At 41.8% G+C, this 27,946-nt stretch overlaps 4 protein-coding genes across 6 annotated transcripts; 1 reads left to right on the top strand and 3 right to left on the bottom strand.

The window, feature by feature from the left end:
• Positions 1-8,148: 8,148 nt before the first annotated feature.
• Positions 8,149-10,155, bottom strand: LOC107048828 (developmentally-regulated GTP-binding protein 2). The gene is made up of 5 exons (XM_015272257.2): positions 9,657-10,155; positions 9,280-9,587; positions 8,705-9,135; positions 8,441-8,642; positions 8,149-8,353 (listed from the first exon to the last, which is right to left on the bottom strand). Exons 1-5 carry the CDS (start codon positions 9,718-9,720, stop codon positions 8,267-8,269), a joined length of 1,092 nt encoding a protein of 363 aa, XP_015127743.1. The 5' UTR covers positions 9,721-10,155; the 3' UTR covers positions 8,149-8,266.
• Positions 9,881-15,805, top strand: LOC107048797. Its single transcript, XM_015272205.2, has 4 exons — positions 9,881-10,067; positions 10,213-14,652; positions 14,742-15,031; positions 15,117-15,805. The coding sequence occupies exons 2-4, from the start codon at positions 10,243-10,245 to the stop codon at positions 15,190-15,192; spliced, it is 4,776 nt and encodes a 1,591-aa protein (XP_015127691.1). The 5' UTR covers positions 9,881-10,067; positions 10,213-10,242; the 3' UTR covers positions 15,193-15,805.
• Positions 15,663-19,165, bottom strand: LOC107048820 (MAPK/MAK/MRK overlapping kinase). The gene is made up of 10 exons (XM_015272247.2): positions 19,144-19,165; positions 18,952-19,066; positions 18,804-18,893; positions 18,653-18,733; positions 18,474-18,594; positions 17,448-17,731; positions 17,045-17,221; positions 16,863-16,986; positions 16,179-16,600; positions 15,663-16,089 (listed from the first exon to the last, which is right to left on the bottom strand). The coding sequence occupies exons 1-10, from the start codon at positions 19,163-19,165 to the stop codon at positions 15,825-15,827; spliced, it is 1,701 nt and encodes a 566-aa protein (XP_015127733.1). The 3' UTR covers positions 15,663-15,824.
• A 564-nt stretch (positions 19,166-19,729) lies between these two features.
• On the bottom strand, positions 19,730-27,802 carry LOC107048803 (splicing factor, arginine/serine-rich 15). Of its 3 annotated transcripts, none has more exons than XM_015272226.2 (9): positions 27,407-27,802; positions 26,941-27,069; positions 25,253-26,857; positions 24,996-25,173; positions 24,531-24,782; positions 24,173-24,409; positions 22,611-23,840; positions 21,701-22,477; positions 19,730-20,130 (listed from the first exon to the last, which is right to left on the bottom strand). In XM_015272226.2, the coding sequence occupies exons 1-9, from the start codon at positions 27,434-27,436 to the stop codon at positions 20,117-20,119; spliced, it is 4,452 nt and encodes a 1,483-aa protein (XP_015127712.1). In that variant the 5' UTR covers positions 27,437-27,802; the 3' UTR covers positions 19,730-20,116. The 3 variants fall into 3 exon arrangements, with proteins under 3 accessions (XP_015127712.1, XP_015127720.1, XP_015127705.1); XM_015272234.2 differs by having other exon boundaries at positions 21,771-22,477; XM_015272219.2 differs by having other exon boundaries at positions 19,730-22,477.
• Positions 27,803-27,946: the final 144 nt, after the last annotated feature.

Here is a 27,946-nt window from a genome sequence, read left to right as displayed (position 1 = left end):
CGGAGGATTCCACTGATGCTGATTGACATTTGAGTGGATTTCGCCCAAGGGACACGCGATTGCATCACCGAACCACTCTGGGATTGCTGGTGTGTCAACCCATTCCCGACGTACCGGCGATTTTCAAATTGAATGATTGCCCCGGCCACTGGCAAATCTACACCCAAATGTTCTTTTTTTCCCCTCCATTCTTTTATATTGATCATTAGCTCGTAATGAGTCCGCTGAAATGCGAACCGGCAGTTGTCTCCCATTTCCATTCAACATTATCAGAATGCAAGCAGTGAATTAATGATGAGCATTGGGAATCGAAGTCCGTCAGGCTCCCATTTGGGAAATCTTGTCGTTTTAACAGTGAGGAGCAATCGTTATGTGTAAAAGGGAAAAGGCAGTTGATCGATCTCTCGAGGAGTTCCTTAGGAGTCCAAGACTGAAAACCAAGTGGGGGCGTCAGGTGGCCAGCAAAACCACGCCATTTCGTCTGCAACCGAAGTTGATACACTCTCACACTGTCTCGGGGTATTCAATTTCCAATCTCATACATTCCATCTATCCTACCTCAGACGCATGAGCATTTCCTTCCCTCCGGATTGAGAACAAAGGGTATAACTTTAATCATAAACACGTGGAAAACAAAATTCCGAAATTCTGAACATTTCCAAACACGAATGAGAAAGACTTTACAAAGGAATGGGGCAAAACGAAGTTTTCAGTAGTAATAACACTAGTGCTTTAAAATTATCGGATATTTTCCGATAGCTTCGTTGCCTAGGAACGAGTGTGTCAAATTTTGCAGGTTTTATGCAAAATTTGACACAATCGTTCCTAGGCAGGGAAGCTTGATGAAAATATCCGATTAATTTTGAAGCACGAGCGGTATTTGACGGATTATTTTTCCACTCGGATTTCGGTCAAGCAGAGTGCAGCGAACAGCATCCGGATACATTTACACACCCATACATTTACAACCCACTTTTTTGTTTATCTGTCACACAGAATATTAAACATGAAATGCGTTGAAAGATGAGAAACATTTGAAAAGCTACCGGTGAATTTCCGTCGGAAATTTTTTAGAAATTTCCGAAATAAAAATTTTGACAGCCTCAAATACTGCGCTCTGATTGGGTGAAATCCGACTGAGAAAAATAATCAGCAGAAAATCATTCTCACAATTTGGAAAAATCTTGAATGATGCGCCAACGAATAGGTCCCGTTACCCCGGCAAATAAACCCACTCAAGTCAGCTAAATGCCAATTTTTATCGTCCGAAGGACATCCCCACAAAGGCTGAAGCCGGTGTGAGCAAAAGACCGTTATAAAAGAGAATGAAAAAAGAATGCATTGGGGGTTGGCCAGGCGGCACGCCAACGTGGTGTGGTTGGTGATAGGGCGGTGGGTGGTGGGTACAGTAGGTTGATAACGCAGGGGTGGCTTTATACGTAGAGAGAAACGGAATCAATAGGGGGTCACTGGCATCAACAGATACAATCGGCACATTTCGAGTGGCGCACGAGGGCCTCAAGTGCCCCCCTTCTCTCTGTACCCACTCCACTTATCCAGAAACACACGAAGGACGCATATTCAATTGTACTCGAGTGGACTTGGTTGCCTTCCCTAGCCCACTCGACAATACCCTCTCCTCGATTTCTCCATTTTTTTTTCTCCTCTGATTTTCTCACCTCCCGCGATCCTTAAAGGCCGCAGTTGCGAAGCTCTCGGTGGGCAAAAGGACTGGCGCCGGCGCGAAAAACCAACTCGTTAATTTCTCACCCACTTGAGTCGAGCAGTTTTCCACTCACGTGTTTTTTCAACAAATTTTTTTGGCCCTTTTTCATGCCTTTGTGTTCCCTGCGTGTTGACCGAGTAAATGCTTTCTAGCAGCTTTCAGTGGATTTAGAGAGTATCAAGCCCTTTTTTTGTTTTTCGAGATCTTTTTCCACCGCATTGTATTGAGAATTTATCTGGAACCACGAGACCGGTAAATCCTCTCTCATTTCACTTCAATTACTCAAAGTGACAAGAATGTGTTTGTTCATCCTATTCTAAAAAGAACATTCAGTGAAAAAAGCCGGACCGGTGGCATATGGCGCACTCAATCTCCTGATCCAGATTATGCGCGTGGATTTTTTTTCTCGGGAATGATTGAGCCATTGTCACATATTTTCCGCTTTATCCCGAGTGTCCAGCATCTCAAGCGCTTGAACGCGTGCCAGGAGCAAAGTGTCAGTGGAAAATGTGGCTACACAATACATTTGCCGACAGAGATACTCGAGTGGTAGTTGAGAGAGAGAGATAGAGAATTCGAAGCACCCTCTTTACACCCTTCTCCCCCCATTCCAATTCTGCGTGTGTGTTTGTTGGAAGCACCATCCATGCCATTCGAAAAAGCCCATAGAAGTACGAGGGAGAAACACCCGAGACTCACACCTATCCACCCCTCTCCACTCTTCCGTCTTTATCACTCTTTATGCCTCCACCGTTCGCTATCTCCCCCGGAAATGTACGCAGTGGAATTCGCCGTCGAACTAAGGGCGAAGCCAGACGGTTTAAAGAGAAAAAAAAGGGAAAATGAAAGTTTAGAAAAAAAAGAGAGGGAAAAAATAGAGGGAATAAGGTGTCTCATGTGGCCACGGGACGCGAGACACTACTCGATCGATCGGTTCTCTTCCATCGCCTGTCTGCCTGTCGCTGCTTTTATTATATGTGCCACCACATATATATCCATTTCTCTGCATACAGTTTGACCATTTTGAGAGGAATGAAATTGTGTTACAGTATCCACATATATCGCAGCCACATAATTCATTCATTTTTTTGTGAAATAATTATTGCACCTCGAGACGGGGACAAAAAACGTTTGAATAAAAAATATCCCGAGCTCGTCAAGCAGATGACTGCGAGCTGACTCGAGCATTTAACCCCCCGGATTTCCAATAATTTCTGAGGTATTTCTAGTTTAATCGATAGAGCTTCATTTCACTGTAGCATTTATAAATGGATGTGGGGGGAATTTTCATTCGCGCATAGGAATAAAGAGACGATATTTACGAATCGGCGAAAAAAGTTATCAACATTCGTTTCATTACTTTCTATCTCGCCAATTTATCGGATCCCCTCGGCATTGAGGGCATCTCATTTCCAATTAAGATTTAACGAAGCTCGTGCATGCAATCGTGGATTGAATTTACTCCTTTTTCTATAATTTTTCTATTTTTACCTCAACCCCTGAGTGGGCACTTTAGGTTTTTTTTTATGTATAAAGGGGGGACCCCGGTGAAATTTGAAAGTCTTCGGTGGATCTGGGGACTTATTGAGCGACTTTAGTTACATGATGGGATATGTTAAAAAGTGAGAACACTCCCGGACACAATCGGTTTTGCCCCGTACTTCCACGGAAAACGTCGTTTTTCGTGGTTCTACCTTTAAAACGTTCCTCGTTCCCCAATTTTGATCCGATTTGATTTTTTTTTTCAAAATATTCGTGAGACTCCAAAGAACAAAGTTAAGCTTCCGTTTTACGATCTATTATATACACGGAGAGAAATTTTCTAGAAAAATTTTAGTACGAGTACTGGAAAAAATACAATCCACCGGCTGTGAAAAATTCTAGTACTGTTAAGGTCAAATTTATTGGTATTTCTGGTCAAATTTCTGGGGATCTCCGTGAAATTTTCACAGAAATACGGGAAAAAATTCGCGTTTCCCCAATAAAATTTCTAGTGCCGGCACTGGAATTTTTTCCTGGCCGTCACTTTGCGCCTCTTTTCCCGTGCTAGCACTAGAATTTTTCTAAAAAATTTCTCTCCGTGTAGATAATGAAAAAATTTTAAAAAAATAAAAAAATTTTAAAGAGGGGGTTTTCTGTCTGATCGTCAACTATTCAAAATAAAGACTTTTCAGGCATAATGCAAACACAATCAGAAGGGAAAACCCTTTTTTTCGGTTTTTTCGTATTTTTCCGGTTTTTTCGATTTTCTCATGATCTATGTAATGGATCGTAAAACGGAAGTTTAACAGAGCTTAACTTTGTTCTTTGGAGTCTCACGAACATTTTGAAAGAAAAAAATATCAAATCGGATCAAAATTGGGGAACGAGGAACGTTTTAAAGGTAAAACCGATTGGGTCCGGGATTTTTTCCACTTTTTAACATATCCCATCATATAACTAAAGTCGCTCAATGAGTCCCTAGATCCACCGAAGACTTTCAAATTTCACCGGGGTCCCCCCTTAAAACCTCACTCAATTGTTGATGAAATTGAATAATTTCTTCAATAACTTCTCAATCGATTAATTTATTCCTGAGTTATGGGGATAAAAAAATGCGTGAGGTGTCCATTTTGCCCCGACATAACGCCCAATCGACCTCGATTCATCTCCAACGTCATCGAAAATGTTCGTGAACATACCTCGGACGAAAGCGCTTCGGAATTTTCCCAGACCCTCTGTGTCTTCCACCCCTATGAGAATTTCTGTCTTCTGTGCCATCAAGGTTTATATCGTCATGCTCTTCTCCGAGAGGAGAGGGTACGTTACAGAGAGGTCTAGGAGGTCTTACCAAGCGACTCTCTGCCCATTGTCCACAGTGCAACCAACAACGAAACGAATTAATAAATAAGTTGAGTGCCAAAAATCGCGCCCCTCCGTATAACACTGAAAAATTTACAGAAGCAACTGATTTCGAATATATATGGAATAAATCTGTAACTGCTTGGAGGAATGTAACATAAAAGTGTACTCAGTGAATAAAAAATTTTGATTTCCAGGGACATGTCACGACATTAATGAGACATTGATCTGGAAATTTGAGATGAGTTCATAAAAATCAGTGACATTACTCTAAAAATCAGTGATAATGCCGCTGAAAATTGGCGACAAAATCATTAAATTTCAGAATTTTGCACTCGTTGAATTTCAAAATTACGAACCCCCAATATTTGAGGATAAATTCCTGAAGACCAATGGCATGCCGCTAAAAATCTAAACTTTTTTTCTCTATGTAGGGGAGGGTGGGGCAAAACGGCCCCCCTTCAATTGTCAATAACTTGTGAATGACATTGTGAAAATTCCCAGTTTAAACTTCATTTTGAAGATAATTTTTCATTCTTCAAAACGAGCTCTAACTCATCCCAATCGGATTATTGAATCGGAAAATATTGACGATTGAAGGGGGGCCGTTTTGCCCCATCCTCCCCTAGTTGAAACAGAAACCAACGCTGAAGTCCAAATTGAAAGGCTTCATATCAATAATGTAAAATACAAAAAAAAATGTAGAACATTGCATGATTCCAACAGCAACTGAGCACTTTAAACAATTAGAAAGAGAAGAGAAAAACCTGAATGAGGCACACAATGGCCGATCGACCTGGATACACCCCCACGTCATCGAAAATTTTAGTAAAAATACCTCGAACGAAAGCATTTCGGAATTTTCCCAGACCCTCTGAGTCTTCCACCCCTATGAGAATGTCTGTCCTCTGTGCCATCAAGGTTTATATATACGTGGCGCTCTCCTCCGAGGGGGGAAGGTACGTTACAGAGAGGTCGGGGAGGTCTTACCAAGCCACTCTCTGATATTGCATTTGCAAAGCGTTCATCGCGTCGACGCGCATTAGATAGGACCGCATTTCATGGAGACGTTGATCGGACGAAGTAGAACAAGGAATTGAGAGACAAGAGGATATAGGAAGGCAATGACTGCCCAAGGGATATCGACTTTGGATTGCTCGACCCGTAACATATTCTCCCATCATTTTTCTCCATTTTTGTCCTGCGGGATTTACGTGTCAAGGATGAGCAAAAAAAAAATACTGGCGCATGGGATTCCACAAGCAGAGAGAAAATACTATCACGTTTTCCGCCTATTTTTTACACATGCAGAACTGGAAAAAAATTGTTTTATCCCCCTTTCACACATGAGAAATCACGGTGAATATATATTCCTCCGTGTGATTTTTTTTACCTCATAAAAAAAACTTAGAAAGCCTCTCACACACCTCTCATGTGCAATTAAAATGAAAACGTTTGGCATTTGCTCATGATAGATGTGAATAAACACGTTATTGTAGTATAACTGAAGATATTATTTGTAATAGCCCGGGGGCTTTCGAAACGGAGAAAAAACCACTCATTTATATTGATGAAGTCAAATGGGTTGGGGAATGAGTTTGAAACACCTAAAAACAGTATCTCGTGGTTGGCATGCACATAGAAACGTGAGGGTAATACATATATAAAACCGTATACACTCTGGGGCTTGCTTTTTATATCGATTTTCTTCGGGGTAAGCGAAATGCCTGTTCCTCTGCGGCAGGTGCGATGAGAACACAAGTGAGACGGAGAACAACCGAAGAAGGCTTATGGTGTTTACAGGGGTAAGAGAGAGAGAGAGAGAGAGATAGAAAGAGAGAGAGAGTGAGAGGGGAGCAAAACCCGGGGGGAGGACTTATCATATGAAAACCAAAGTCTCCCCTAACTAATAGTAGAAGAAGAAGGATAATGGTAGCTGATGGGGGAGGAACATGAGTCACATGAAGAAATGGTAGACAGGAAGAGGACGAGATGGAGAAGGCTAAGCGGATTTTCCCGTGGATGGACACGTCATCATGATTATTCGATAATCTTATCGTGAATTGAATGACTACAAAACGAAAGACATAATTTTTGTCGTCATTTGTTGAATGGAATGGCGAAGTAATTGGCGGAGACGGTTTTTTCATTTGGAAAAACGCAAAATGAGGGTTCGTGCGGGCGACGATACGACTCGGTGACGTCAGAGTACTTGAATAAGGCTGAATTACACGTACTTATTATTCACAAAAACGTGGTAGAATGGGGTTGATATGGAGGCAGGGTTATTTCATCGACGGGGCGGCGTAGTGCCAGTACGTCGGCCTCAAGCAAAACGCCACCGAATCGATCCAACACATAACAATTTTCTTTTTTCTTTAGCGAATGGATTTCACGATCGGATTTATAAAGCCAGTGTGCAGTGAAAAAGTCACTCATTGGTGCAACTATTTCGTTGTCTGACCCCGTGCAATGAACACCCCCCGTCCGCACGAGCCCACGAAATCCTCCCGAGAAAGGAGCAAAAAAATATGGAGTGGATAAAAAAATGTGAAACTAGTACGGTTCCTCCTCACCTTTTTCAACTCCTCGAGTGGATTTAATAGATTCACACAAGACTTTTTTCGCACTCTTTCACTCACTGAACACTCGGGACTTTGTTAATTAATGATTGTCGTTTCTTTTTTTTCGGTGAGTTTATTAGGAAATCTCTCAGTACTACGGTTCACTGACAAGGGAGAGAATACGACCAACTCGTTTCCGCGATTGTAACACGGGTGGTGGTAGCAGAGGGTGGCCCCCTGACCGGTCTGCACAGATGGCGCTCGTGCTTAGGGATGAAAAACACCCCCTCTTTTTAATTATTTCAGTGGTTTTTCATTTTTTTGCGGTTTTACGAGACGAAGTAATTAAACAAATGTTTCTCTCTTTCGTCTTATCGAATAATGTTTCTACTACTTTCATGTGATCATTTCGTAGTTTTTATTTTTATTCATTTCATTTTTTTGAATGTTGTTTATTTAAATGAAAATTTATAGAATAGTTAATCGAATAAATGTTGTTTTCATTGGCTTGATCAAGTCATGTTTTTACTACTTTCATGTGATTATTTCGTGTTTTTTATTTTTCTACATTTCACTTTTTTAAATGTTGTTTATTTAAATGACAATTTATAGAATAGTTAGTCGAATAAATGTTGTTTTCATTGGTTTGATCAAGTCATGTTTTTACTACTTTCATGTGATGATTCAAGTTCATCAAGTTAATTAATCAAGTTAATTAAGTGTTTCTTTTTTCCCTTTGAGGATGAAATGCAAAGTGACGAATTTCGTTGAAAAATTAAATAAAAAGCATCCCACATAGAATTAATCTCTTTGCAATAAATCGGCAATTAAATGCGCAACAGAGCGAATGATGAGTCAAATATGATTCCAAAAGAAAATGAAAACAGGCAATGAGCGTGAAAGATTCATCTCGAGAATCAGGAGATAGAGCCCATGTTCGTCCGCCCAAATTTGAATTCCCAGCATCCGGAAGTCGACGTCCCCGAAGCGGGAATTTCGACTGAATAAAACACGATATTAAATTGAATAATTATGATTTTTATTACTTCTTCATCATTTATAAAAAACCTATTGCCTGTAACAAATATTTATTGTGATTCCCTGGTGTTCATTCTATCGACGATCCACGATTTATTTACTTTTTAACAACTTGAATGACGTCCTCGTCGTGCATGGTGTGCTGGATGCCCACCCTCTGAGGTGAATATTTCGTACTTGTTCCCTGTATTTTCCCAAGTAAATGGATTAATTAGAATGATCATGAGGAAATTAAACGTTAATACTTGTTATCGGAGAGAAGGAAAATTACCCAGACAAGTGCGTATTTGAATTGAGCAGCGAGTGTTCGATGTATCGTGTGACAAACGTGTTCCACAGTGACTCCTCTCCTCAGGATCAAGCCATCGTCAAAGTCTGGGGGCTGTCCAGGCTTCTTCGTGTACACTCTGATGAGGGAGAGGTACTCCCACAGAGTTTCCAACAAAAAGTCCAAATTCAATTTCATATTACAACTGAAACATTAAAAAAAACAATAATTAATTGATCAAAACAATTGACCAGTCGAATTGCTCACCTAACTACAACACTGCTAGGCTGCCTGGCAATCCTGTCCACCTCTTCAATAGAAATCTGATCGATTTTATTGTAAACATAGAGACAAGGCAGATAAACTCTATTAGCATTAATGACATCTATCAATTCGTCAGCAGTGCAGTCCTCCCTGAACAAAACCTCGGCGTTAAAAATTTTGTACTCATGCAAAATCATCTGCACCATTTTCTCGTCGATTTTGGTGAGTGGACATGTTGAGTTGAATGACAGTCCACCCCCCTTCTTTATCTTAAAATAAATGTTTGGCTTTTGTTTATTGAGCCTGATCCCCACAGACTCGAGCTCCTTCTCCAGTAGTTGCCTCTGGACGTCTTGCTTAGTTGCATCCAGCATCATGAGGACCAGATCTGCTGTTCTGGCTACAGCAATCACCTGTCTACCACGACCTTTGCCCTGGAAGAAAAACATTTCAGCTTCAAAGGGGATTTTTCTCGATTTACATGAAAGGGGGTAAATGAACCATTTGCAATCATAAATTGAGGGCATTTTTTCAGAGCTTAAAATGGCTTTTGATTCATTCAAATCGTATCATTGTACCTGTGCAGCTCCCTCGATAATTCCAGGCAAATCCAGCAGCTGGATATTAGCCCCCTTATACTCAATGACTCCAGGGATGCATGTCAACGTCGTAAACTCGTAAGAAGCAGCCTCAGATTCTGTATGAGTTAGTGTTGACAGCAAAGTGGATTTTCCCACTGATGGAAATCCAATTAATGCTACTCTAGCATCCCCCGACTTCAGCACATCAAATCCCTCACCCTTTTCCGATTTCTTGGAGGGCTCAAGAAGCTGTGACCTGTACTTGGCTAATTTGGCTTTGAGCAGCCCCAAATGATATTCTGTAGCTGCAAAAAGAGAATTATCATGTTTTGGAGCAGATGTAGACTGATAAATTAACCTATAAATCCACAAACCTTTATTTTTCTGTGTCCTCGCGATCTCCTTCTCGATCTCCGATATTTTCTCTAAAATTCCCATGGCTAATCCTCTAACAATTTAATCTAATCCCACGAAACCCGTTTATAAAACAATAAATTATCGAGTTTTTGTCGCATGAAATGTGTACAACGACTTGAAGGTTGTTCCCTGGGGTAAAAGTTAAATGCCGGGTGGCTCCCTGATTCCTAGTCTAGGGGATTTTTGCCTGGAAGGTTCTCTACACTGCACATATTGTTGACGACTCACAAGCACGACTGCATCACAACTCCATGTACCATCCACGCACACATTTACAACTCTAAAAAAAGTTTTTTCGGGCCACATCTCTCAGTTTTCACTGTTTACAAACAGTTTTGGAGCAGCCAGAGTAGCCAGAGTCTCTCAAGGTACGTCCACGTGATATATCCACTCCAAAACTCCCCCAAAATTAATCAACAATCGAGCAAAATTATTGTTGTTTCAATTGTTGCTGACAAACAAGACATCCCCAACAAATGTATTTTTAGCCAATGTCATAACGTCGAATTACAGGTGAACTAATGTGAAGGTGTAACCCAGAAAATGGCATCGAATGATCAATGGCCCCCAGTGGCCCCAGCAGGCAAAAATTCAGGTAAAAATCGTTCCAACATAAACACGAAAAAACCAACAAAGGAGGATCAGCAACAGGTGCTATCAGGTCTAACCGAAATGTTCCAAAATACCTTAGAATCAGAGGTGATTCTCTCAGTGGCCAGTAGTTGTGACTGGGAGCTCCAATCCTGCATCGATGCACTCATAGCCCTCTCCTCCACAGTTGAATCCCAGAACAAAGCGTCCCAGGACCGAGGGCTATTCGTCCTAGTCTCTCGTGATCCAGGGAATCACACAGAGCCATATGTCCAAGAAATCGACACAGATTACTTGAAAATGGATAAAACTGAGTTGCAGAAACAGAAGCAAGAACTCAAGAAATTTGAGAAAATCAAAAAAACATCATCTAAAAATCGAATGGGCTCGTTCAGAGGCAACATATCTAAACTGGACTTCAACTACAGAGAGAAGCAGGCGTTAGGGACTTTCGATTCAATCTGGAATCCACCGATGCCCCAGAGCAAAGCAGACGAGAAGAACTGGAACGATCATTCTGATCTAGTGAAGAACGCCCTCTGTGTCCTCCCCACAATGACACAGTCGTCAAATCCATGGACCGAGGGCCTCAAGCAGGCCCCCACCACCCCCCTCAGCCAGAACACTTCACATCACACGTCATCTGCACTCTGTGGGCTGAAGGTGCAGTATCGAACAGCAGGCATGGAGAGTTCTTCAGACGACGATGATGCTGATGTTGTCATCGAGAAGGAACTCAACTGCATCATCCCCACGTCAGTGCCAGTCAATGTCTCCCAACTGTTGTCATCGTCGATTCAGACTCCACCCCAGGTAGCCTGCAGCTACAAAACGCAGATCATCACGACTCCATCACCACCGATGACTCCTAAAAGGTCGATTCACCAGACAACAGTGGATAGAATAAAAACGGCCATAATGAGTGGAGACAAAATCGTGATCCTGATAAGAGGCCTGCCAGGCAGTGGAAAGTCCTTCCTAGCTAGGAGTCTAGTGTCAACAACCATCGGAGGCAATCCCTCAAACTACATCTTCAGTACTGATGACTACTTCGTCGCCCTGGGACGTGGAATCTACATGTACGACCCGAGAAAGCTGAGTGACGCCCATACTGTGACTCAGAAGAGGGTTTACAAAGCCCTGAGCATGGGGAAAACTCCAGTGATTATTGATAATACGAATACTCAGGCTTGGGAGATGCGTCCTTATGCAGCTATGGCTGTGAAATTCGGGTACATCATTGAGGTGCTGGAGCCTGACACTCCCTGGGCCAATAAAATCGGTGAATTGGCGAAGAGAAATAGTCATGGGGTGCCGAAGGATAAGATTGAACGAATGCTCATGGGGTTTGAGCCTGGAATCACTGGGAAAAAGCTGCTGCCGATGTATTCGTTGCGGTATGAACCTGGGACCGACCCTCGAACGGCGAAAATCCCAGAGAGGAGTCCAAGTGAAGCTGAAGAGTTGTCTGTTAACTTGGAGCACTCAACAGGAACAACTCCCATCATTACCAGTCATCTAGGAGAATCCGGAGACTACGAAGATCCAGAAGAACAGATCAAAATGATGGAGAGGAAGGACCTCGAAGAATCCCCTGAGAACGAACAATACAAACCTTCGCCGGAAGAAAAACACTTTCTACAAGTGTTTGGAGCCATTGGATCCGAGAGGAAAAACAGCGTGGTATCAACGGACGTCACTGTTATTCCAGATCCTGTGAATGAAGAAGTGGGTCATAACGACGAAAATATTGCGTCCCACTGTTCAGAGATGCAGGAACAGGATGAAGAGTTTGGTAAGAAAAGAAAGCGAAATGGAGATAGTCCTGGGGAGGAGCCGAAGGAGGAGGATGATGGGGTGAAATCAGCAGTTCAAAATTTCCTGAGTGAATTGACGCAGGGCTATAACAGCACCTCTGGGGGGTTCCCACGAACTGAGCAGAGACAATCGACTGTGATCATTACCGAGTTCTTTGAGGAACAGGAGATAGACAATGTCGCGGATATTGCTGCTAGTCTTCTTGAGGGTCCCACCATAGATGACATTAATTTATGTAAACACGATGAAAATCTCGAGGGAGAGCATCCTGAATTTATTAAAGAAGACGTTCACTCGCGGCGACATGAAGAATTGCATGGACATGAAAATGAAACACTAATAGAGGACGAAAAAATAGAAAATAGCTCGGGTGAGGATAAAGATATGAGTTTCATAGACGCAGAGAATCTGTCGGACGTTGAGACTGCGGAAGAATCAAGAGAGCCTCAGGCTCAATCCACTCTAGGCACGATCTTCAACATCATAAAGACCTCAATCTTAGGGAACACTCACGATGAAGAGGAGTTAACGAACGCAGAAATAGAGCAGGGAAAAGATTTGAAAGAATTTTCAGTCTTGGAGGATCCGAAATTGGAAACGCGCACTGAACCGAACAAAAAATCCGAATCAATATCCATAGATGATGTGAATGTTTTCAAAAGTCCTATAGCTGAGATAAGAGCTGCGATTAACAGTACAGATAACGACGTCTTGACGGAGAGGATAAAGCGCAGTGATAAGAATGATGACACAGAATTCTACTCACTCGAGAATGAATCGTCCGAGGCAAATGCTTTTTCTACTGCACTCGAGAGTTCAGAGAAACTTGACGAAAAAGTAGAGAAAGAAGAACTCACATCGGCTGCAGATGAACCTGTTGATAATCCTGAGTTTGTACAGTCAGGAGAAATCAGCGAAGAGTCTGAAATACTCGATAACATAAACAGAATCACGTGGAAAGAGTCTCCATTTCCAGTGGACGACCTGTTACTTCCTAAAGTGAGTCCAGTGGACGAGACAATAAACCAAAATGTCCAGAAACAGGATGCCTCAACCATGACGACATACTACGATTTCAATGTCTCGTATTTCGGAGTAACATCCGAACCGATGTACAGACTAATTCCAGCCTTTAATAGACTGATAAACGAAGGTGTACCCAATCCAAAGCCCGAGAGACCACCGCTCAAATTAATGCTGGATAAAAGCTCAATGACTGGAGACATATTCTCCAGAGAAGGCAATCCAGAAGTTAAAGATCCAGAGGAGAGAGACGGGTTTCGCCAGCTCATGGAGCTGTTTCCATACATCCCGAGGGCCTACCTGATGGAGATCTATGAAAAAGTTGATGAGGAACTGGACTGGGCAGTGGAATTACTCCTCGAAGGTGGAACTGAGAATATTATTCTCAAAACGGCTGAGGAAAACCCGGGGTTATCAGAAGAATCTTCAACAGTTGAGAATGAGGAGGCTAATTTTAACTCAACTATTCCCGAACCTGTTCAATCCTCGCCAGATCTTCCAAGTTCTTCACAATGCCCAGATGATTTCATAGATGAGGAGGAACCTGAAGACGAACAAGAAGAGCAAGAAAAGGAAAAATATGTGGAGGAAATGACAAGAAATGAAGCGTTGAATACTCCCGAAATGATGAAAGAACCAACGACAGACGTGTCTGACGATACAGCATCAACATCAACAGCTTCAGTAAGTCGTATGGAATCCATAGAGGACGACAAAAGTCCTGAAAGCGACGATCCAGTAGAATTGTACCTCGGATTTGATTGCATAAGAGGTCTTGAACAGACACTGGGAATTCCAAATTTTCACATCCCCGAGAGTTTCTCCCCAGTGATTCAGATAAAGAAATCAATAGCCGAGGAGTTGTACGCCAGTTGGATCCAGAGCCTCTACCAACAAACAAACGCAAGGCACGAACAGTTGGACCAAATGATGGCAAAAGATGCTGAACTGGCGAGATCGTTAGAACGTAATATGGAACTTGTAGGGGCAACTGCTTCCGATGTTTCTTCCGAGCCCAATTTAGAACAGATAATGGACATGGAGTTGGCTCTAGCTAAATACAAGAATGAATTGAAATCAATTATATCCCGAGAAACACCTGATGATTTGGCAGCTAGACTGTCTCGTCAGATGCTCAACGAAGCAATACCGGATATTGATCCAGACGCTTTCAATGAGATTTTAAAAGCTCACAATGGAAATTTCAAGGAGGCTTTCGAGGTCATTGAGATGAACACTGGAAAAGTCATTGTTCCATGTGATACACTCAAGAAGCAGAAGATTCTGATGGATAAAGTGAAGGAGGAGGATAGAAATCTGAGGGAAAAAGAACCACCTATTATTGTTGTCAGAACTGGGGGTAAAGATGATAGACTTGGGTATAACACTGCTCTGGCACATGCCAGGGACTCCAGGGAGGAAGCCCAAAGGCAATTATCCCTGAAGATTCAGAATTACAACAAAGCTGCTGAGGCTTACAGGAAGGGCTGCCCTGGAGTGGCTGCTTACTACTCTCAAGTGGTAAGTTCATCTCTCTCCAATCGTTTTTTCTCATTCCATCATTTCCTGAGAGGAATGCGTCATGATGATTTGTTTTGTGATGATTTCAGGCTCGATTGCATAGTAAGAATATTGATGCTGCGAACGCAGCAGCAGCCAGTGCTTTCGTCGAGGCTCAGTCTTGGGACGCCCAGGAAATCCTCGATCTGCATAATTTATTCGTCTGGGAGGCACTCACAGCCTTGGACGAATTCCTGGAGTATCATTTGGATAAGCTCATGAAGAGCAATAAACGGTCTTCGAAGATATATATTATAACGGGTAGAGGGGCCAGGAGCAATAATGGAACTAGTAAAATAAAACCTGCTGTTTTGCAGAAGCTCAATAGTAGAAATATCAAGTAAGATCATCGATAATTTCAGCTTCAAGTTTGATGTATTATTTTTTTCATCTCACGTCCATTCTGTCTTCACAATTGATTCCAGATTTTCTGAAGCTAATCCAGGCTGCCTAAAGGTCACATTATATAGGAAAAATGGTACAACTGATTTAAAAAATTGAAGAGAAAGAACGCACAACTTGTAGATCACAGGGTCTGGTCAATATTTCAACTGTAAGTAAATCGTGTGCAAAGTATGACGATATTTTTCATATATTTTGGAGTATATGATTAAGAAAATGCAATACGCAACGACGTCGCTTAGACAGATAAGTTTTTCCTTATGAATTTAGATTTACAAATACAGATGGAATATATTTTACTAACATCGTAACATAAAATATACATAATGATTACTTTTCTTAGATTATTTAGAAGACACTGTAAGTCTATGGGTTCTCTTTTTTTATACTTTTCACGTGAATTTCGTATTCCACAAGATATGATTATTATATGAATGAGACGTAACAATTGTTTTCCTTTATCACCGTGAAAAGAATTAACTTTGTGTTCATTACGTTTGCTATCCAAAATCATGATTATTTTATTGTTGTTAATTACAGAATAGGAAGTGATTATTTGTTATGTATACCTGAAAATTTTCCAAAAGCCACAGTCGATATTGTGTGCCATATTACTAAAAATCGTACGAAAAATTGAAAAATTATTACTTGTGTTCGTTTTTGCTTTATAAATTTCTCAGTTCCAAAAATATAGAATTAATGTAAACGAAAATTTCACGTTATAGATTCGATTATTTACCCCTTACACGTTTGTCTGCAGTTGTCTTATTGTTTGAGTCGAGTCTCTCAGCTGGCGTTTCGTGTTTAGGTATTTTTTTGGCTGGGCTCTTGATGTTTGGGGATCTGATGTGAACAAGGGGTAGGTTAGCTTCTGTTATCGTCGTCAAACGCGTATTTCTTTTTCCTCCTCCACTTTTAACTTCTTGTGTTGTTGTCACAGAGGAATTTGAGAGTCTACGTTTGACCACTGGCTTCTGTACAATTTCAGGGAGGAACCTGTGGCCAAAGACATTTTTTTCAATTAAAAATCGTCCTTTAACTATTTATTTTACATGTTTATTCGGAAAAAAAATCGTCATGGGAACCTGTTGATCTCCTTCGAAGGTTTCTGTTCAACATTTGTATTGAGAGTACTTCCCCTGAGATTATAATGAGAGGAAACCAGTGATTGATTGCTTCTCGCTGCAACCTTCCTGACCGAATCCCCAGTCCCCTCCAACCTCGTACTGTTGTATTTGATAACTGGCAATCTGGTGCTGAAGGTTGATCTCGGGGAGTCACTGCTCCTCTCTGTCCTAGTGGAGTAGACATTCCTCCTCCACAAGTTATTTCTCTGTCTGTTCCTATCGGTTATGGAGACAGTGCTGTCGCCTCTTTCGGAGACTGCTATTTTCGAAATATTTGATTTACTAGAGACATTTGGCCTGGCGTTTGGACTGGAGGCTACTATTCTCGGGGCCTTGGAGTTTGCTTCCTCGAGAAATTTCGGTCGTCGTGTACTCAGGGGCTGCAATATATCAGTTGGTAAACATAATTCATCATTGGGTTTTGCATAAATTTTTTTATTGAATAATCATGAAATCTGAAAATTGAATAAAACATCTTGAATTCTCATTTACTTATTTCGAAAAATTATGAAAAAGTCTGCTGTATGATGTCATAATACTTTGCATCAATTTCCGAAATAAAAAGGGCAATGTTTTGTATTCAATTTTCATATCCAGCAATAAAAAAAATAATGTAAAGCCGAAGTCAATGAGAAACACTACTTTGCATTTCCGACGTTTCTCAGAAGTAATGTAGCTCAAAAGCATTGGATTCCTCCACTGAGTGCCTTCTGGAGAGCTACTGGGGTATGCGAAGGAGATTGCCTGTCTCGGAAACTCGTGTTCTCTGAATAAAACAAATAAATGATCATTTTCAATCGATTCGTAGGCTTTTGATAAATCACCTCAAGTCATTGAAGTAACGATTCTCCAGCAATCTTTTGACATTACTCCTGTTCTCCGGGTCATAGATCAACATCATCTTCATCAATTCTCTCCCGGAGTCACTCACGTGAGGAATGAGAGTGGAGAAACCAGTTCCAGCTTTGTTGGGGAAGAGATACTCGCAATTCTTCGATTTACTGAGGGGAATATTCTCAGTTGGATTGCGCATTCAGAGAAGAATAAATAAAATTCATACTGTCATGAATATTTTATCCTTACTTTCTGCCTAGGGGATGAAACAACCATTCTACACTGAGAGAAAAGAAATATTTTTTCAAACAACAATTCAGTTATTTCATACTCTAGACGAAAAGTGGATTTGTTCTTTTTGTTTTCGTGGTGAACGATGGAGTAGGAACTTACTGGCGACGAAATTTCGCCACTACTCGTGCATGTGGTGTTCCCAAGACCCCGTGAATCTTAGCAATTTGATCGATCTCGTTGGAGCCTGGGAATAGAGGCTTCAATGTTAAGAGCTCGTAGTACACGCATCCCAGAGCCCAGACATCCATTTTGGGGCCGTAAAAACCGGTCGTTAACAGACATTCTGGGGACCTGTACCACCTGGTGGATATGTACTCGGTGTAGGGGGGTCTACTGTAGATTCCACGGACTGACCCGAGATCAGCGAGTTTCACTGTCTCTCCCTATCATCAAAGTTGATGAATGTAATTTTGATTTTTTTGTGGACCTACAGTAGTTGCTAAAACTCGATTTCCATTATTTTTTTTCTCGATGCATTTGCGTTGCATTAGAAATTTCTATAAAATTAATAATTTGCTATCTTCATAAAATGATGGACATTGCTGAAGAGCAAATCATCATTGAAGAAATATAATGTAACTAAAAACAATTGCAAATAAGTGCAATTTCGTCCCTTGATTTGATTTTTTCTTTTCTGATTTAAGAAATAGGATATTTCGGAACAAGTGCGGAAAAGTGTTTTTGTGGGATTATATCACTCGCCTTCGGCTCGTGCTATAAATTTCCCACGAGCCCAAAAACACTTTTCCCACGAGTATCGAACGATTTTTTTCATCACAATGCGTGGAAAAGTATGTTTTAGGCACGCGAAGCGTACGCCGTGTGGCAACTATAAAATACTGTATGCCACACGGCGATAAAAGCATTATCTGGCGAATGTGGATTATAATCCGAGCCGAAGGCGAATACTTTTATCGCCTGGTGGCATAATATACTATTTCACACAGCGTGATGAAAAAAAAAATATCGCCGTGTGTATAGGGAAAATAGACCCTTCTGTCTTTTTCCAATGCTCTATTTCTTCCCGTAATTCAAAGTGCACCAATTCCCCTTTCTCACGAGTTATAAAAATTTCGAAGAAAGTCAAAAGCGTCCGTTTCCCTCGACTTCAGAAAATACTCAGACCTTCACAAGAATATTTTCGGGTTTGATGTCTCTGTGGAAGATGCCGTACTTATGCAGGTGATCCAAACCCTTCAATAGCTGATAGATATAGGATTTAACTTTTGACTCCGTCATGACTCTCCTGTAATTATTTCAATGCTGTTTGAATATGAAACGGGCAAAGGACCTGCGGATTTTACCCTTTTCGAGATTTAATCAGGTCGTACAGACTCATGTCCATGAGTTCGAAGATCAGAGTGACTTTTCCAGGTAATGGATCACTAAATAAACCAAGAGAACGATAATCGCTTTAGCTATGGGATCTTGGAAATTTGATTGGGCTGGTCTTACTAGTGAGACTCAATCATGTAAAGTATATTTGGATGCCGACTGATCTTCCTCATGGCAATCACCTCGGGGCTGTCCGTGATCTCGTTGAGGCTAGAGTCAAGAAGATTAATTTAAGAGTCAATTTACGGGAGAATGGATTGATGCTCACGACTGATAAATCCTCTTCAGTCTCTTGCCAGCGTAAAATATTCCAGTGACTTTATCCTGGCATTTTAGAACCTCTGAGAACGACCCTTCACCGATTTTTTGAACAACTTTGTACTCTATAATTAGAATATTATTAAAATAAGAATTTTAAACATTCTCTAACAGATCTTAGATGATTGAAAATGTGACAAACTTTTTAGAAATGTCGTTGACATGATGTTTTTATTACAAAAGATTATCTGAAAGTTTGAAGGTTTAATGTCGGCGGATGCTTCGAGGGACAACGATACTTCTGCAGCCCATCGAAATCATTTTCGGACAGTACTTCAGATTAGTTAGAGTGAAACATTAACAGTAAAAATCGAAAATATTACGAAATATCGAATTCTACTGTTTTATACAGACATATTCATGCACAAGAATAAGAACAGCGAAAGAAGAGAAATAATAATTCTCCATCGATTGTAATTCACCAATCATCAATCACCTTATGCAATGTTCTACATATTTATTCTCGTCATTAAATGGTTACAGTATCTATCATCTTTCTTATAATAAATGTTATTAGAATAATAGCGTCAAAGTACTTTTTTCTTAAAAACAATTCCCGAATATTCAATGAAACTTGTTTTTTTTTCTCTCTCTTTACCAAAAACACCCTTTAATGCTTTTTATCTCAACACTATTTATCATTCAGCCACTCTTCTCTAAACAACAACAACACTCGAGTGTTAATGACTTGAAAATTATCAAACGAAGAATATCTATAACTCGACAAATTGATTAATCAATACAAATGTTTTTATTTCAATCGTTTGAAAATATTCGAGGAAACATGTGAAATGACAAGTTCACCAGTGGCAAAAAGGCAGTTGCAGGGTAAACAATTCTGGCCTTTTCTCCCCTCAACTTCTTCGTATCTCTCTCTTTCTTAAACTCAACAAAAAGTGGGATTTCTCACGAGATATTGTGCTAGGAATGTTACACTAAGGAGAAAGTAATCATAATCCAGATGTGCTTCACACGAAAATTACCAGCACCAGACAAAAATCATTGATACAAATTTTTCTTCATCAACAATTGAGGGCCACGTACCACCCCACAGTACATTCAAACGTCAATGATTGTTTTCCTCGATTATTCCTAGTCCTGCAAAGAAGTCGAACTCAACTCTCAAAATCTGGAAATAAAACTTACATTACATTCTTTCCCTCCAGCAAGATTAACGAATCATAACATCGTTGAATTATCTAATTTTAATACAAATCGTTATAGATATAAATTCGGTGATCATTTATTGAGGTACTTTGGACCCTGGAGTGGTGTGACATGGTCTCCGTGGCTCTCAATTGAAGGGAAAAAAAACTATTAAATTTCCTACTATCTCTCAATGTTCTCTCATCTCGGTTGATAAATGTAATTTGTGATTGAACAGTACCTTGCACTTGTCACTCAGTTTGAGCGCAAGCGCGTGTTTTCCAACGCTGCTGCGAGACGTGCAAGTCAACGTGCGTGCGTGAACACAGGAACCAGAGTTGCTATTCGAATCTTCCACCATCTACTTATTTTTCCATTCAATAATCTTATATTTTCCTCAATAATTCGATAATTTGCTTCACCTGAATACTAATTTCTTTTTTCAACTATTCTACCTCAAACTCTGCAATGAATATTGAAAAATAAACGGTAGGGTAAATCGGTTCCACGTGAAATTTGTTTTATCGTTATAAAAAAAAACTGGAATGACAACGCCATTTACTTTTGGTGAAAAACAATACGTAGAAAATATTTATTTTTCGGTATTGGTTTTTTTTTTCATAGAAATTGAGCAATGATCTGCACAATATCAATTCATTCGTTTGTATCTGTTTTTTTTTCCATTTCTAGAAAAATATAAAATTATGTACAATTCAATAAATTATCAGAGAATCATTCCCTTTATCATTTTTGTTCTCGAGGTACAATACACTCGCCGTATCATACCCTTCGCAGCATTCTGATAGCAAATTAACGTTGTCAAAATAATCATTCGAATATTTAAATAAATTGATCCAATTTAAAAAATATATATCTATATATATTTACATGTTTCATCTGAGGAAACAATAATTCCGATCAACCAATTATCTCTGAGCCAAAAATTACGGTTGTCCTTCCATGGTTTTTCATTGTCAAATATATCGAAAACTATGGCATATCCCTCAGTTCAATCTACAATAGAGAACCAATCTACGTTCTGTTATAAATACCCTATGTACATTAAATGGAAATTAGGTCCTGTGTTCACTATCACAGCAATGTTTTGTTTCTTTTAAGCAGCAATAGTTATTACCAAGTTTTATCAAAAATTTTGACTCTCCACAATTGCGGACTACTCAAGAAAGAGTAAACAAAAAAAATCCAAGAGACAGATAGAAGAAGAATATTCTAATTGAGACTCACTGGACTCACAGTATCCCCACCACTCCGAAAAAGGCCAGCACAAGTCTTCAAAGAGCAAAAAAAAACCTTTTTTTCACTTTGTTCCTTAGTTACCTAGCCTTTTCAATATCCTGTATGTACACCTCAATTAATGCCTCCGTATATTTAATTTACATATTCAGGGGTTTGAGAGATCCCCAGAGAAAGTCTCAATACTTTGGTCACTCTCATCCTTGAATTATCTCATCAATCGGGGAATAGAAAGGTCTCTTAGAGCCGTTACAAAGCCTCTGCGCTTGTTGGCTCCTCAGTGACATTATTTTGCTCACAATTATCAGTGGATTCAAGTGGTCCAGATGCCTGCACATTGTCAGTAATGATTGTTGGCTCTTCACTTAACTTATTTTCACAAAATTCCTGGACATGAACGGTCTCTGTCACCTCATTAACACGTTCGTCGTATTGTTGTGGAATATTTTCGTTGATTGGTACATGATTATCCCCATAAAAAGGCTCATGACGATCCTGACTGGGCCTGACAATGTCCTCCTTAACCACATTTTCATGTACCATGGGATTATTTGATTGTTCGTTGGACTCTGGTAGTGCTCGCTCATCAGCTGAAGCTCTTGGAGCAGCTGGCTCCTCCCAACTCTCCCCAGGTTCATTGCTATGTTTTCTGTTGTCTCGAGGCTCACATTCACCTGGTGGCCCATCAGGCTGCTCCTGAGATGGACTGGCATTGCCCCACCTGGACTTTCTGTCCCTGGATTTTCTCTCCCTGTCTCTGTTGTCCCTGTCCTGGTGCTTGTGGCCCTTTGGAGTGTCTCTGTTGGGATGATTATCTCGTGGTATATCGTCTCCCTCAATACCATTGTTACCATCCATCCAGGGACCATTCTCGCCTCTCCAGGGGCCACCTTCTGGCATGTGAGGACCTCTGAAGGGGGGTGGGGGACCTATGGGACCACGACCCTCGTCAAATGGTCTGAAGAAGGCTTCACCTTCTCTGGGATCAAATGGAGGTCCTCTGGGGCCGAACTGACGCATCCCTGGTCGTATGGGTCCTCGAGGGCCCATGCCACGGGGATGGAACATTGGGGGACCTAGACAGAAAGATAATTATTTCAGATAACTAATTTCTAATTAAATCAAGTTATCTCATTGTAACTCTCAACTACTTGATTATTCCCCCATTTAGTTGTTCTCATTAATCATAAATATTACAGAACATCTTACCATGTGGACCCCCTCTATTTCCCATTCCCGGCCTCGGTCCAAAAGGCTCAGCAACCATAGGCCCCCTAGGTCCCCTAGAATTCATCATAGGGCCGAATGCAGGCTCCATATGTCCAAAGAATTCTCGCCTCCTCATGTCGAAATCGGGATGATCAGGATGCAATCGAGGATCGAATCCATCAGCCATCCTGGGGTCGAAGCCCTCCCTCTGACGTCTTTCAAACTCAAATCTCTCCGCCTCGTACTCGTCCACCGGCATGCGTCGCATCTCAGGCCTCTCAAACTCCTCCCTCGGATGTAATCGATGATCAAAGTCATCAGGACGAGGTCCATTGTGTCCGAGACGTCCATCAAAGTCCTCTGGGAATCTTCCAGGCATCATTCTAGGATCTGGAAAATCATCCAGTGGGCCTCTGCCACCTCGAGGTGGAAAGACTCGATCACGATCGTTTCTTGGGAATTCGCGAATGTCCTGGGGACCCCTGAACTCAGCCCTAGGTACGAATTCTCGATCTCCCGGGGTTGGAGGGAATTTGGGTAGATCCAGGAGTGATGGAGGACCATCTACAGGCCTGCGGACATTCAGAGGCTCCTCAAAGGGTGGAGGACGTTCCATGCTTCGATCATTTCTCTCCATACTCCGATCATTCCTCTCTCTACCTCGATCCATTCTGTCGTCCATTGGGAGAGTTCCATCAGCCAATTGTCTGAGTCTATCAGCAAGACTGAGTTTATCCTTCTTGACCCCCATATCTGGCTCCTGCAGGAGTCCTGGCATTGGCCCATCGTGAGGTCTCAATGCATCACGATCTCTCCTCTCATCCCTCCTGTCATCTCTGTCTCTCTCCCTTCGACGATCCCTTCCTCTATCTCTACCTCTCCCTCTGTCTCTCCCACCATCCCTGTCTCTATCACGATCACTCCTGTCTCGTCTCTCCCTGTCTCTCTCTCGATCGCGATCTCTGAAGTCTCTGTCACTATTCTCAGCATTTCTGTCACCAAGAGGACCCTTTGCCATCACTGCCAGCAACTGATCACTCAGATTGGGCTTGTCCTTCGGTGGATTGGCATTTTGGGGCATTACGTCCTCCATCTCAACATCCATGTCGTCAGAATGCTGTGCCTGCATCGGCATTTGCAGAGGAGGTGGTGGGGGACCAACTCCGAACGCTTGGCGAAGCATTGGAAGATTTGGGAGATTTGTGTCACCTGGGGTTGATGCAGGCATCCCTGAAGATCATGTACATTATTATCATGGCGAGGGGAAAGGGATGTAAGAGGTAAAAATTCACTACTGGAATAATTCATATGCGAAGTGGTAAAAGAAGATAAGTCAGTTTTGACTATTGACCAGTTTTCAATCAATATCTCGGAATCTAGGGAAGATAGCAAAATTTTTGTTATAACCTTTTTTGTAGAGCCGATTGAGTGCTACAACAAATGTCATTACAAAAATTTCGCCATCTCCCTTAGATTCGGAAATATTCCTCAAAAACTCAACTGGGAGATAAGTCGACTTATCTCCGTTTACCACTTTATTACTGAATTAATATCGAAATTACCTGTGGAGCTTGATTTGTCTGATGGAGCAGCAGGTGCTGCAGGTGCTGGCAATGGAATTTGGGTGAGGAGACCAACGCCCACACCAGTACCAAATGGTGAATTCACTGGAGGTGTCAACATCGATTGCATGATTCCAGGGGGTCCCAGTAGACCTTGCATGTTGGGTGGTGGCACCCCTATTGGAACATTCGGCATCAGTCCATGGGCCATTGATAGTCCCATAGGTCCCAGCATACCTGTGTCATATATTTAGCATAATGCAATACAAAATGTCTCATAATGCTTTTGTTTCAGGAAGAAAGATAGGTGTTTCTCCAGAAAAAAAAGCTGCAATGAAATTTTTATTAGAAAACTTACGTGGTACACCCGTTATGGGGAAACCAGGAGGCATCATAGACATCTGGGCACTTGTTGGAGGCAAAAGTCCAGTGGAGGGAGTTGTTCTGATTGGAGGTGGCTGACTGGTATCAACGATAGTCGGTTGGGAACTCGAAGAAGTAGCCGGCAAAACGTTGACAATTCCATCAGTCAAGGTTGGAATTGGTGCACCACTCATTGGGATCGGTATACTCTGGCTCCCTTCATTAGCTGCAGAGTGTTTCAATTTTCCTGAAGGAAAAAGAAACAAAATCATTCGACAAATTTCACGAAATATTCTACAAGTCATCTGTTCTAGATTTGCTTGACCAAAAGCAACAGTTTGACGTTATCAATTGGCTCAAAAATCTGAATTTACTCTCGCAAGTTGGTTCCAGCCACAATTACGTAACAAATTGCGGTTAAATTGAACTTGCCAAGAGAGCAATAAAAGCCAATTATTACCAATTAATCTAGCTGGCAAAGTATCCTCATCAATCATTCCCCCTTCCTCCAGCAGCTCAAGATCATGTTCATTGACATTGTTGAGTTTATTCCAGGGTATGTAGCTGACTCCCAGCTCCACTTCCCAGTAGTCCTTCCACTCCTTCCCCTTGACACCTTTTCCAGGTGCCCAGGCCAACTGAAACATAAACCCAATTATAATTCCAAATAAAACATCAAATAATCACCGACTAATTAAAGAAATTATTCCAACTCACAGTGATAGCTTTCCCCTGCATCTTATGATTCTTCAGCTTAGTCAGGGCTCGATAAGCATCCTGTCTTCGATTCATGCAGATGAAAGCACAGCCCCGAGGCGAAATGAGGTCAATACTGACGATATCCCCGAGCTCCCCAAAAGTATCAGACAGCTCTTCCTGATGTACGAGCTTCGATAAATGCCCAACCCACAAAGTTGTGCTGCAAACACTCATCTTCTCCCTAACAATCGGAGGGAGTCCCCTCTTCCTCCGTTCCCTCTGCTTCTCCCTCTCCTCCTCGGTCACCTTCTCCCTGCTCTCGTCCCTCTTTCGTTCCCTGGACCTCGATCTCCTGCGTCTCGATCTGCTCCTAGACCTGGATTTCCTGTCCCTATCCCTGTCCCTATCCCTTCCCCGATCACTCCGATGCCTCGGAGATCTCGATCTACTGTGCCTGCGAAATCTATCAGGAGATCTGCTCTGGGACCTCACAGAATCCAGATTAACAATCTCAACGCTGCTAGAGTCACGCCTGGTGGTAGAGCCCTGGTAGTCCTGCGAGTCCGGACGTTCGTCCAACAGAGGACTTTTCTGATGAATCGATTGTCTCATGCCCCCAGCTGGCTGGGACATAAATGCTGGAGGATAGCCTGGTGGAGGCTGGCTCATATCCTGTTGCATAACTCCAGGTGGATTATAAACGTGTGCACTTGGCTTGATGACATCAGACGGTTTCAGCTCACATTCAGAAGCAAATGGCAGATTGGGAACAGTCTGGGCCAGGTGCTTATCGAACTCATCCTCCTGCTGCTTCATCTGCTGAAGTTTCCTCATTTTTTCCTCCATCTCATGCTGAGTTGAGGACGCACCTCCCTGCATCGTCTGCTGAAGGGTCTGCAACTGTCGAAGCACCTCAGGATTCGTCAGCAATAGTCCCAGACTCTCCAAGCTACCACTGCCACCAGTAGTGTGCTGTCCTGCCGTTGCTGCAGCTGCTGGTGAACTAGCCACCATTACGTCATCGTCCTCCTCCTCACCATAGTCAAAATCCAGAAGTTTCTTGTCGAATTTAACTGAACTCTGGGCCTCGCTCGTGGCTTCCTGCTTCTTGAGGAGTAGCTGTTGAAGATGTTGGAGTTGATCGAGGAATGATGCGTCGACCTGGTTTCCACCAGCTTGTCCAAGCATCTGTTTGGCGTTGACCATGTTAGCAGCTTCCAGTTTCGTCTGAGCCAGCCAGGCTGGGTCTATCGTTTGCTTGGTCTTGGTTCCTGGAGAACTTCTGGAGATCATGCCAAAGCTGCCGAGGTTGTTCGATTGATTCAAGGCTCCATTCGAGCTGATGGATTGTTCTTTGTGGATCGGGTGATTGGGGTCTGCCAGGTCGAAGAGGGGCTGAATAACCTCAGGGGGAAAGACTGCGTTCTTCTGCCAGAGATTGAGGACTCGAATCACCTTGCTCTTGTCCTCTGGGGGACACTTGAGCAGATTCAGGAATGTTGTCTGCATGTTCTTGGCGAAACGAGGGGCAAACACGTCCTTCTCAACTCCGAATTGATGTCTCGACTGCCGAACGATGGAGTCTATCACGTAGAGACCAGGAACTTTGTACTCTGGCTTACACTGAGGAACAAAAAATACAATTATCGAGGTTTATAAAGGTAACATCCCATCTTGCTTTATTGATCAAACAATTGTTAACTCACCTTTTGGATGAACTTCTCGACACTCTGAACGACGTGCTTGTAGAATTTGATGGCTTTTATAGCACCTCTGGTCAGAGAATTCATTTTAGCTTTTGATATCGGTGGCTTCACTTCGTAAAGAGCCGAGAGCTGAAACAAAACAATTTTCATCGTTATAACAGGATGGTGGACATAATATTGATCGAATTTCGGGATTTTCCTGGGGGGTACGATGCGAAATTGTTTTTCAATTGAATCAAGCTCAATTAGGGGAGTCCAAGCTGAGTGTTGGTAAACATTTTTCAGTGGTTTACGAAAATTTTTCTCATCCTTGGGAGGATTATTATGCCTCTAGAGGGAATTTCCAGGCATTCAATGATGATTAATCAGTAAATGATACTTTGGAGTGAAAAGGGAGGGTTTACCCTAACACAGTGACCTCCAAAATAATCACGTATCTCTGGGGAACAGGTAAATAACTACATACCTCAGCATTGAATGCCTTAACAGCGTCCATTGTTGCTTGTATTATCAAACAGTACAGTGCACTAATATTCAATTCAATTCCTACAAGTTTTTGAAGACTATTCCACTATTATGTTCACGAATAATCGCCATTTCTTATCGTCAACGCAACTACCGCAGCCAAAAAGGACCATGCCATTCAAGATGGCAGACACCATTTCCCAGTGTGCATCGCGGACACACAGCGTTATGACGTCACGCGTAGTTGTACAACTTCAACTATTGACTTCACAAATAGTGCTAATTATCGAGGAAATAAATCGATGATTTTTTAAATGTATTTCGTAATAACTGCACTCGTTGGGGATGAAGATTTTCCACGAGAAATTTATTTTTTCCTCGTGAGAAATAGCTAGTGGAGGAGGTTGCCACGCAACTGGCGCCACGAGTCGGCACCGGTTGGAACTCCATCTCCAGATCATTTTCAATTTTTTTTTATCTGACTGGAAATTATCTTAACCTGATTTCTTCAATTTTTCTAATTGTTGTTGGGGGGGGGGGG

The sequence above is a fragment of the Diachasma alloeum genome, unplaced genomic scaffold, assembly GCF_001412515.2.
Source record: "Diachasma alloeum isolate Michigan unplaced genomic scaffold, Dall2.0 Dall_scaffold_00176, whole genome shotgun sequence".
In the NCBI taxonomy this organism is placed as follows: Eukaryota; Metazoa; Arthropoda; class Insecta; order Hymenoptera; family Braconidae; genus Diachasma; species Diachasma alloeum.
Note: the sequence above shows the minus strand (reverse complement) of the source record. Positions and strands in the feature narration are given on the sequence as shown.